This window comes from Xenopus laevis, chromosome 2S (genome assembly GCF_017654675.1).
Source record: "Xenopus laevis strain J_2021 chromosome 2S, Xenopus_laevis_v10.1, whole genome shotgun sequence".
Lineage (NCBI taxonomy): Eukaryota > Metazoa > Chordata > Amphibia > Anura > Pipidae > Xenopus > Xenopus laevis.
The window spans coordinates 167,966,521-167,978,835 of NC_054374.1; the positions used below are offsets into that span (position 1 = coordinate 167,966,521).

At 41.0% G+C, this 12,315-nt stretch overlaps 1 protein-coding gene across 1 annotated transcript in view; it reads right to left on the reverse strand.

The window, feature by feature from the left end:
* The window catches only part of LOC121400814 (ecto-ADP-ribosyltransferase 3-like), a 58,855-nt gene that overhangs the window by 41,790 nt on the left and 4,750 nt on the right, over positions 1-12,315 (reverse strand). Inside the window, exon 2 of the mRNA XM_041584770.1 lies at positions 7,632-7,791. Within this exon, the coding sequence (XP_041440704.1) occupies positions 7,632-7,791 (160 nt within the window). The remainder of the gene's footprint in view (positions 1-7,631; positions 7,792-12,315) is intronic.

Genomic DNA, 12,315 nt, shown 5'->3' on the forward strand with positions numbered 1-12,315 from the left:
ACATATGCATAATCCCACTCACTCACTCATATGCATAATCCCACTCATACATGTAATACCATTCACTCATATGCATAATCCCACTCATACATGTAATCCCACTCACTCATACATGTAATCCCATTTACACATATGCATAATCCCACTCACTCACTCACTCACTCACTCATATGCATAATCCCACTCATACATGTAATACCATTCACTCATATGCATAATCCCACTCATACATGTAATCCCACTCACTCATACATGTAATCCCATTTACACATATGCATAATCCCACTCACTCACTCACTCATATGCATAATCCCACTCATACATGTAATACCACTCACTCATATGCATAATCCCACTCATACATGTAATCCCACTCACTCATACATGTAATCCCATTTACACATATGCATAATCCCACTCACTCACTCACTCACTCATATGCATAATCCCACTCATACATGTAATCCCACTCACTCATATGCATAATGCCACTCACTCATACATGTAATTCCACTCACTCATATGCATAATACCACTCATACATGTAATCCCACTCACTCATATGCATAATGCCACTCACTCATACATGTAATCCCACTCACTCATACATGTTATCCCATTTACGCATATGCATAATCCCACTCACTCACTCACTCATATGCATAATCCCACTCATACATGTAATACCACTCACTCATATGCATAATCCCACTCATACATGTAATCCCACTCACTCATACATGTAATCCCATTTACACATATGCATAATCCCACTCACTCACTCACTCACTCACTCACTCATATGCATAATCCCACTCATACATGTAATCCCACTCACTCATATGCATAATGCCACTCACTCATACATGTAATTCCACTCACTCATATGCATAATACCACTCATACATGTAATCCCACTCACTCATATGCATAATGCCACTCACTCATACATGTAATCCCACTCACTCATACATGTTATCCCATTTACGCATATGCATAATCCCACTCATGCATATGCATAATCCCACTCATACATTTAATCCCACTCATACATATGCATAATCCCACTCATACATGTAATCCCACTCACTCATACATGTAATCCCACTCATACATATGCATAATACCACTCATAAATGTAATCCCACTCACTCATACATGTAATCCTATTTACGCATATGCATAATCCCACTCATACATGTATTCCTACTCACTCATACATGTATTCCCACTCACTCATACATGTATTCCCATAATCCCACTCACTCATATGCATAATCCCACTCATACATGTAATCCCACTCACACATATGCATAATCCCACTCATACATATGCATAATCTTACTCATACATGTAATCCCATTCATACATTTAATCCCACTCACTCATACATGCTTGTAACTCTATGCAGAGGCAGTAGAAGCCACCAATGCAAAGAGAAGTGCAAATCTGATCAATATGTTCATAATACATAGGCAGATAGAGCCTTTGTCTGCCAGAATATACAGTGTGTTGCTTGGCAAACAAAGTGTTAAAGTACAGGGCTCCACTGAGAATTGCAAAAGCAGGTAGTACGGTATTCTTTGGGTAAAGCAGGTCTTTGCACTTTGCTTTGGTGTGCATAGATTTGCTGACATTTTTAGTGCAGAGAAGGATGGAAATGTAAAAGACAGAAGTGATGTACCATGTTTTCTGCACGCACAGTACATAATACTCCTGCAATGTATCTACTGTAAATGCACCAGACTAGAACAGGGGAGGAAGAATAAGAATGGTGGTGTAGTATCTCTCATTACACAGTAACCTTGGGCTATAGGTGTACAAGGCCAGTATATGTAATAGATGAAGTACATGAGGGCACATTTTATCCTGTCAGAGGGGAATCAAAACAGCAAGTGGATCAGATACATGTGGAGGTGCTTATTGGGGTTTTTCAGTCTGATTTACTTACAAGACACTTTTCTCCTTGCCCGCAGACTATAGATAGCAGGTTGGAGGTTATAGTAGAATAACTTGCTGATCTTTAGATAATTAAATCATTGAGATGTACAAGCAAATGACCCTGCTTACATTTGACCATATACCACAATCTCTGGAAGGTAATTTGATATATTTGGGGTGATTTAAAATACACTCCCCAAAACCGTCCCTTAGGGCTCTTACTTATGGGCATTTTATGCAATTTGCAACTGCAAAAATGCATTTTGGGCATTTATATGCATTTTTAAAAGCAACTACCGTATATACTCGAGTATAAGCCGAGTTTTTCAGCATCCAAAATGTGCTGAAAAAGTCTACCTTGGCTTATACTCGAGGCAGCCGGCAGTAGCTGAGATTGCAGTCACTTTTAATCATTCCTATACCAACAGTTCACTTGGGGAGAGACTACAATATCCCACAGCGCCCTCTGTTGGTTATATGAAAGAATAACAGTGACTGCAATATCACACAGCGCCCTCTGTTGGTTATATGAAAGAATAACAGTGACTGCAATATCACACAGCGTCCTCTGTTGGTTATATGAAAGAATAACAGTGACTGCAATATCACACAGCACCCTCTGTTGGTTATATGAAAGAATAACAGTGACTGCAATATCACACAGCACCCTCTGTTGGTTATATGAAAGAATAACAGTGACTGCAATATCACACAGTGCCCTCTGTTGGTTATATGAAAGAATAACAGTGCGCCCTCTGTTGGTTATATGAAAGAATAACAGTGACTGCAATATCACACAGCACCCTCTGTTGGTTATATGAAAGAATAACAGTGCGCCCTCTGTTGGTTATATGAAAGAATAACAGTGACTGCAATATCACACAGCGCCCTCTGTTGGTTATATGAAAGAATAACAGTGACTGCAATATCACACAGCACCCTCTGTTGGTTATATGAAAGAATAACAGTGACTGCAATATCACACAGCGCCCTCTGTTGGTTATATGAAAGAATAACAGTGCGCCCTCTGTTGGTTATATGAAAGAATAACAGTGACTGCAATATCACACAGCACCCTCTGTTGGTTATATGAAAGAATAACAGTGACTGCAATATCACACAATGCCCTCTGTTGGTTATATGAAAGAATAACAGTGACTGCAATATCACACAGCGCCCTCTGTTGGTTATATGAAAGAATAACAGTGACTGCAATATCACACAGCGCCCTCTGTTGGTTATATGAAAGAATAACAGTGCGCTCTCTGTTGGTTATATGAAAGAATAACAGTGACTGCAATATCACACAGCGCCCTCTGTTGGTTATATGAAAGAATAACAGTGACTGCAATATCACACAATGCCCTCTGTTGGTTATATGAAAGAATAACAGTGACTGCAATATCACACAGCGCCCTCTGTTGGTTATATGAAAGAATAACAGTGACTGCAATATCACACAGCGCCCTCTGTTGGTTATACAAAAGATTAACAGTGATGGCAATATCACACAGCGCCCTCTGCATATGGTAGTGGGACAGTGGGACAATGCACACAGTAATCCGTTTGGCAATTCTCTGTCACCATCAACTTTGCAAAGAAGTCCGGTTGATCGCTGGGGGGGTCGCTTTGGCAGAATGTGCGCTGCTGGGAGACAGGGCTGTAGTTGTGTCTAGGCTTATACTCGAGTCAATACGTTTTCCCAGTTTTCGTAGGTAAAATTAGGTACCTCGGCTTATACTCGGGTCGGCTTATACTCGAGTATATACGGTAATGGCTCTTCCTCAAGCGCATTAAACCTGCGCTCCAGTGCATTCAGCCAGTGCAGCACAGATAGAAACACACACAACTCTTGTACTTGGCCCCCAGTACTGACACAGGCCCATGTAAGCGCCAAACACAGAATGTTGCATTGCACCTGCATTCAGAGCTTACATGCGTCTGTGTCAGTATGGGAAAGAAAATGCAGCATGTGGCATCTTAATTAAACACTCAAACCTGCACATCAAATGCAGAAAATAATCCCCCTGTGTATGAGCCCGAGGAGTGAATGTTCTCTAATTAGACAATCTGATAAGTCATACTTTTGGTTTGCTATATATTATTAGGGATGCACCGAATCCAGGATGCGGTTCGGGATTCGGCAAGGATTCGGATTCGGCCAAATCGAATCCTTTTTGTCACAAAACAAGGAAGTAAAAAATGGTTTCCCCTTCAGACCCTAATTTGCATATGCAAATTAGGATTCAGATTCAGTTCGGCATTTGGCTGAATCTTTCACAAAGGATTGGGCAGTGCGGCTGAATCCGAAATAGTGCATTTGGTGCTTCCCTATATATTATAGTCTGGTCCAAACACACAGAGATTTGTTGCCTGTGGTAAATCTATCCGGCCAAAAATGCTTCCACTTGCCTAAAATACATTATGCAGCAATCCAAATGAATCCCAGTAACTTTGCCTTCTTTTCCTCATATTAAACTGGATCACCGCTATGATGTTTTGGCAAGGAGAAAGCATTTTCATAAGATTTCTTGCCCATAGTAAACATGAACTACAGGTATGGGATGCATAATTCAGAAACCCATTATCCAGAAAGATCTGAATCACAGAAAGACTGTCTCTCACAGACTCCATTCTATCCAAATTTTTAAAACTGATTTCCTTTTTCTCTGCAGTAATAAAACAGTAGAAACAAATGTCCATGTGTGCCAGTACTCTGGGAATTCTGCTTTTGGCTGATATGTAATATGTAATAATACCTGACTTTTCAAAACCATAAAAATTCCCTGTAGCTGGCGTTGTGTGTCATTTGTATATAAATGAGATTAAATAGCAATTTGATTAAAAGGAAAAAAAAATATCACAGGCTATGGGGACTGATTTCTTATAGAAAACGGGTCAGTTTAAGTACTTGCAGCATTGTGTGTATATAAGTGGGATTGTCTGGTACAAGCAAAGGTCAATCATTGATGCACACGGGGCATTATCGCTCTATTAAATCTGACACGCTAAATTCACTACAGGTACGGGACCTGTTATCCAGAATGCTCGGGACCTGGGGTTTTCCAGATAATGGATCTTTCTGTGATTTGGATCTTCATACCTTAAATCTACTGGAAAATCATAATAACATGAAATAAAGCCAATAGGCTGGTTTTTGCCTCCAATAAGGATTAATTATATCTTAGTTGGGATCAAGTACAAGTGACTGTTTTATTATTACAGGTATGGGACCTATTATCCAGAATGCTTGGGACCTGGGGTTTTCCAGATAAGGGATCTTTCTGCAATTTGGATCTTCATACCTTAAGTCTACTAGAAATTAATTTAAACATTAAATAAAGCCAATAGGCTGGTTTTGCCTCCAATAAGGATTAATTATATCTTAGTTGGGATCAAGTACAAGTTACTGTTTTATTATTACACAGAAAAAGGAAATCATTTTGAAAAATCTGGATTATTTGGATAAAATGAAGTCTATGGGAGACAGCCTTTCTGTAATTTGGAGCTTTCTGGATATCGTGTTCCCGGATAAGGGATCCTATACCTGTATTGTCCAATGGGCAGTTCTTCTGCTTTTGCCTTTTAATATAATTACTTTCTATCCTCATATTTGTACAAGTCTCAGAAATCCCTTACTGTATGTGAAAAATACCACTGCAAAGTCCTTTCCAATTCTCTAATCAAACAAATATATCTATATTCCTTCACTGACACAGGTACACAGGAGTTGAAGGTTAATAATAAATCCCAGGGCTGTCGGGTGTAATGATTATAGAGTAATTAATAAAAGAAATCCTCTCACTTCAGCAAATACTGCTAAAATGTAATGTATGTAACACAGGCAGAGTTGTGTGTTGGAAAGTTAAAGTGCAGAGTCATTGGGGCAAATTCACTAAGACGCCAGGCGCAACTTCGCCGCACTTCGCCAGGCGTAGTTTTGCCAGCGCTCCGCAAATTCACTAAAATCCGAAGTTGCGCGTAGAGGTAGCGTAAGGTTGCGAAGTTGCGCTAGCGTTGATTCGCTATATAAAGCGAAGTTACGCTAGCGAAGGCTAATTTGCATACGGCGCCAAATTCAAATTTCAATGGAGGAATACGTATCTCCACTACAAATGCCTAGAAAACCTTCAAATCATCAAATAAAAATTTTATTTTGCCCTACACATGTTCCCACTGTCTAGGTAAGTTGCCATGAGTTATGAAATGTAGGGGGGAAGGAGGGGAGCCCCAAAAAAATTTCGATCTTTTTCAGCCTATCACCCATAATGTAGAAAACACGCCAGCGTTTTTTGGGACTTAGAAAAAATTTTGACTTTTTTTGAAGCAATCCCTATCTACTCTATTGCGCTTCGCCTGGTCTGAGGTGGCGAAGGAAGTCTAGCGTAAAAGGTAGCGTTCAGTACACTGCGCAAGTTAGTGAATTTGCGTAGTTATGTCGCTAGCGAAAATTCGCCAGGCGTAAGGGTGCGAAGTAACACTAGCGAAACTACGCCAGCGTTTGTTAATGAATTTGCACAGTAACGAAAATGCCAAACGCTAGCGAATTAACGCTAGCGTTCGACGCTTAGTGAATTTGCCCCAGTGAGTGTAGAATACAGACACAATAAGAACACTCTGCTCAGGGGATGTGCTTGTATTGCTCATTTATTTGTACAGTTTAAGTATCATGTGAAAGACACACTCCATAACCAATATGAACTCACCCTCTCAACACTTATTCCCCTGTACAAAATGGAGTCTGTCCACTTACAACTGACCCCCCAAACAGTGAGAAATGTCAGCTGAGCCCTGTCTGATAGTGACTGATCTCTCCCTCCTCATGAGACTATTCACCAGCCCTCCCCAAGTACAAACATGACATTTTCTCCTCACAAACCCCCATTATAACAGTCACCCCCCCCCCACACACACACAGTTCTCCCTCCTCACATGTCCCCACAAGTGACAGACCTTCCACCCAGCAAGTCCCACCAGAAGACTCCTCCTCTCCTCACACACTGGCCCAGCCCCTCCCTACAGAGCCGCGTGTATGCAAATCAACCACACTGACTAGGGATCAGAAGCAGACTGACAGGAGAATCAGCCAATCAGAGCTAAGCTTCAGAAGCTGCTGCATGTGTGCACTTCCTGCTTCTGCCAGGAGTTTTTATGATGTAAAATAAGGAAGTACAACCTTCACTGTAGCATTTTTGGGGTCGGTGACCCTCCAACAGGCGGCCCATGATGAAAGGACCTCATCTGCAAAGGGATCCATCTGAGGTGAATATCTCATCAACTGCACATTTTTTAATGGCAAAGCTTGTTATTTTTACCTGAACTGTTACATTTTTGAATGTTATATAAAGGTGAACAACCCCTTTAACCAAAGCACATATACCTGGAAAGAACTGTGAATATCCCTTTACCAGGAGCTCAGCTCTGTAACATACAGGTGCCACCTTTATGTCTGGCTGAGACCGGGCGGGTCCATGACGTCAGTGGGCGTGTCTGTGACATCAGTGGGCAGACCTGTGACATCAGTGGGTGGGCTATGACGCAGCGATCAGCGATTGGCCGGTCACCGTGTCAATCAAGGGAATCCCGCTCGGTTTTCCTTGATTGGAAAACCAGGCAGGAAGTATAGACCCGGGCAGCCCCTCAAAATACCGGGCTGTCTGGGTCAAAACTGGACAGGTGGCAACCCTACAGGTGCCACAAGATCACGCTGTCATTGACAGGGGTGAAAGTGTTGTAGTACCCCACTGTAATCTCATGAAGTTGGCTGCCTTCCTCAGCAGGGAGATGCACCAAGTTTGTGAGATCATATTGTCCTGGAGTTTCTCCTTCCTCATTGGTGTAAATCTCTTCTTGGGATGAAGATAATGGAAAATGAACGTGTGATTCAGCCAAAGGGAAACCACCTCATTACATTATTTTCTTTATTTACTTATTAGTGAATGATTTACAAGCAACTTAAATAGAGAGACAGGCTGCCAGACCTTCTCTGGGCATTTTATTTTTAATTTTTATTTCTCCTTTTATTTTGGTGATTTCGGTTATAGACCAGTGCTAAAGCTTTGGTTAAATCAATGAGGTTAAGGTCCTTTATTGTGGTTTCCAGGTTCTTACCTTTAACTCTTCACCCTAAAAACAATATGGGTATGAGAGGTCATTTCTTGAGAGGATGATCCATTTTAATTAAGAAAAAATAATCATCAAAACCCCACTAACTTTTCTTTTCTGCTTGTGCTCCTGTGCTGCTTCCCTCACTTGTGCCTCCTCTGCATACTCTAACCGAAATGCTATGTTTGGATGGCCATATTTCATTGTTTTAATTCTCCTTTCAAAAGAATAAGAAACCTTTAAAGCTTTGGGAAGCAATAGTGGTGATGAGTAGAGCCTTCCAGGACCAGGGTCGGCCCACTGGGATATTTTTATTGGAATCCCAATGAGCGAGTTTATCCGCCTCATACAGTAAAATCTCATCAGTATCTGACAAAATTCAAGTTCTTTTAAAGTTAGAGTATATTATAACCTCTTTCAGTACCGGAAGAATTTTATTTTGGAATCAATGAGTATGACAACCCTGGCAGTAGGATCGCTTTAATTAATTCCTCTGTTGCAAAACAATTTCCAAAACAATCACTCCACCCTACTTCATAAGCAAATTCCACACACATCCCATTGCTTGGAATCAGTTCTTTCAGTTCTCTCTTGGGGGCAAATTCACTAAGATTCGTAATTGCGCCAGGTGCAACTTCGCAGCACTTTGCCAGGCGTAGTTTCACCAGCGCTCCGCAAATTCACTAAAATCCGAACTTGCACACAGGGGTAGCGTAAGGTTGCGAAGTTGCGTTAGCGTTGATTCGCTAAGCGAAGCGAAGTTATGATAGCGATGGTTAATTTGCATATGGCGCCAAATTCAAATGTAAAATGGAGGAATATGTAGAATCACTACAAATGTCTGGGAAACCTTTAAAACATCAAATAAAATATATTTTTTGCCCTACACCTGTGCCCACTGTATAGTTAAGGTGCCATGAGTTAGGGAATGTAGGGGGGAAGGAGGGGAGCCCCAAAATTTTTTTCGATCTTTTTCAGCCTATCACCCATAATATAGAAAAAATGCCAGCATTTTTTTGAATTTTTTTTTAAGCAATCCCTATCTACTCTATTGCGCTTCGCCTGGTCTGAGGTGGCGAAGGAAGTCTAGCGTAAAAGGTAGCGTTCAGTACACTTTCACTTTCCATTTAGCACTCACTAGATGTCACTGCTCTCCCCACATTCCCCCCCAATCTCTTCTCCATTTAATTGTGTAACCAGGACATGGGGATGAACATCAGGTCCCCCATTCTGGTGCACAAACAAGATTTTAAGATGCCTTAAAATGGCCTTACTAACAGTGTCCACAAAATGGCTGCTGCCTGCTTGTTATAATTATAAATTCCCAGACAGAAGGAAACGAGATTCAAATATTTTTTAGAGCGTCATGAAAGTTCATTTTGCTTGACTAACATGATAAAATAGGATTTGGAATAATTTATTTATGTGACGGGTCCCCTTTAATGTATTGTGATGACCTGTTGGGCCATGTCATCGTCTCACTCCATTGTTGTAGTGTAAATAGCTCATTTGGATTTTTTCCCATATGTGGAAAGGGGAAGGTTCATCAGGACTTTGTTAAACAGTTTATAGCATAAAGAAATACTCTTCCACCGAGTGAGAATAAAGATATTTTTGAAAAGTAGAAATTGAGCAATCAGACTCTTTAAAAAAAAGGCTATACAAAATGTCTAAATTGCAATTAAAGATAAAAGTTATGCATAGAGATATTATTTTATTTCCTAATTAGTTAAAAAGGCCGCAATGAACCAACATTAGTGTGAGAGTGTACACACTTGGAATGTCCCATTGGCAATTTTACATTCCCTAAAGAGGATCCCTGATGCTAATACTCTCGCTGATGGCTGGAAATGTAGGGCCAGAATAGGGCCAGAATTTGACCATGTAAACCAAAAATTTTTAAAAAAAACTCAGTAGATATCCCCAGCGGACACCTTCTCTGCATCCAAAGATAGGAGTAGAGAAAATGTCGACCAATTCTCCACTATTTCTATTAAATTGATGTGTCACCTAGTACCTTCCAGTAGTGATGGGCGAATTTGCGCCGTTTCGCTTTGCCGAAAAATTTGCGTTTTTGATGCTGGCGAATTTCCGGCATCGAATTTTCGCTGGCGTTTCATGAATTCGCCGCGAATTTGCGCCTGGTGAATAAATTCGCCCATCACTACCTTCCAGCTCTTGTCTCCCTTTGACAAATCCAACTTAGTTGATTTGTACTAATTGAGGGATAATATTCAATAGCATAGAAGAGAGTATTTTAGCAAACTATTTTGTATCTGAATTTAGTAATGATATTAACAGGTCTATCTGGTTCTTTACCTGGCATAGGAAGGGTAACAACTTTTGAGTAATAGCATAATTGAAGACTTGGTCAAGTATGGTGGTAATTTGTTTTGAAATTTACGGTAATATTAATTTTTAGACTGCCTGGTCCTGGAGATTTATGTGCCTTTAAGGATTTAATAGCTAATTGGGTTTGTTCAGATCTTCTAGTTGGGATGTCATCATTTTGGGGAGGTTGAGTTTGTTAAGAAACACATCTATATTATGTTGAATACTGAGGGTTGAAACTTTTCTTTATTACTTTTCAAACTGTACAATTCTGAATAGAAGTCAGCAAATATACCTGCTATCATTTTGGGATTTTTTACATTGTTTTTATTGAATTCGTATGGAATTCTTAGTTTTGCCTGATCAGTTTAGATGCATTTAGCAAGCACAGCTGATATATCCCTTTGCTAGTAATAGTTTAGTTTTAATTTGTTGTACAGTATATAATAGCTTGTTTCTCCAAGAAATTAATTTGGGAGTAAATTGGTGCGTATAGATTCACAATAGTATAAGGGACATTATTAATCTGACAAATTGGAATATCTACCCTCTGGATCCAGTAATCATTTTTTTGTTTAAAAGTGACTGTGTTCTTAACCACTATCATAACACCACGTTGTTTTGCCTCTAAAGTAGCAAAAAGGACCACTGGAAATTTTGGGATTATTTAGGAGGCTTGGTTCTGTGAATATGAGTTTCTTGTATACAGGCTATGTCTGCTTGTGATTTAATTATTTATTTCCACATCAGAGATCTTTTAGAAAGGCCAAGTGACTGTCACAGTCGGCACCCTTAATTCAGAACCGATGCTAAGCACCCTGTTCTCGGCTCTTGCTTCCACCTTTAACAGCCGCCTTTCACCTCGGGAGGAGCCCTCGGCTAATCGGATGCCACCAGGTCTTATTAAGTGAGGTGCCAAGTGAAGGGTTCTGAACGAGCAGAGGGGCACGATGGGAATGCAAAGTCTTTTGGGCAGGCGGTTACGGTACAAGGCGTATACAGAAAGCGTAGTCAGATCAGGCCGGGTCTGGGCAGGCAAAGTACAAATGGAGTCAGGCAGGCAAGGTTCAAACCAGGAGATCAATCAGAAGGGATACAGAAAAAGCGAAGTCGGATACCAGGCAGGGGTCACGATACAGAAGTCAGGATTGTCACAAGGGTCACAACAGAGTATCAGATCACAGAATAACAGAAGCTTAGATAGCACAGAGGCACCAGGAACACACAATGTGAAAACCTATAATGGGCAGTGAGAAATTGTGTTTGGCAATATTTTGAAGTTCGCGCCATTGCGCGCTGGTTTCATTACGCCAGTGCGCCTTTAAATACAGAAGAGGCGCGCCGCACGTGCCCTAGTCACTGGCGCATATTGAAGAGGAGCGGCGAGGCGGGTGTCCCAGCCAATGGCGCGGCCGGCGTCCTCGCCACACCAATGGACCTCCAGGGTAAGCTGTTACATTACCCCCCTTGAGGAGGGGCCACCGTTTCTCAGGAAACTTAAGATGGAATTGTTTCCTGAGACGATCAGCTTGTCACAAACAGGGACCCAAGAATTCTCCTCAGGACCGTAACCCTTCCATTGTACAAGATATTGCAACTTACCCCGCACAAGGCGAGAATCAAGGAGTTCTTGGACAACAAATTCAGGCTGACCTTCTACCAACACTGGGGGAGGAAAGGACTGTGGATGAACCTGTGTGGTTGGCTTAAAAAGAGATACATGAAAAGAATCAGATATTTTAAAATTGTCAGGTAATTGGAGACGAACAGAAGGATTGATTATTTCAGTAATAGGATATGGACCAATACACCTGGGTCCCAACTTGAGTGAAGGAACCTTAAGTCTGATATTTTTTGTGGATAACAAAACCGGGTCTCCTCCCTGGTACTTGGGTGCCTCCCTACGAGATTTATCAGTTGCCTTTTTTTGAGCGGCC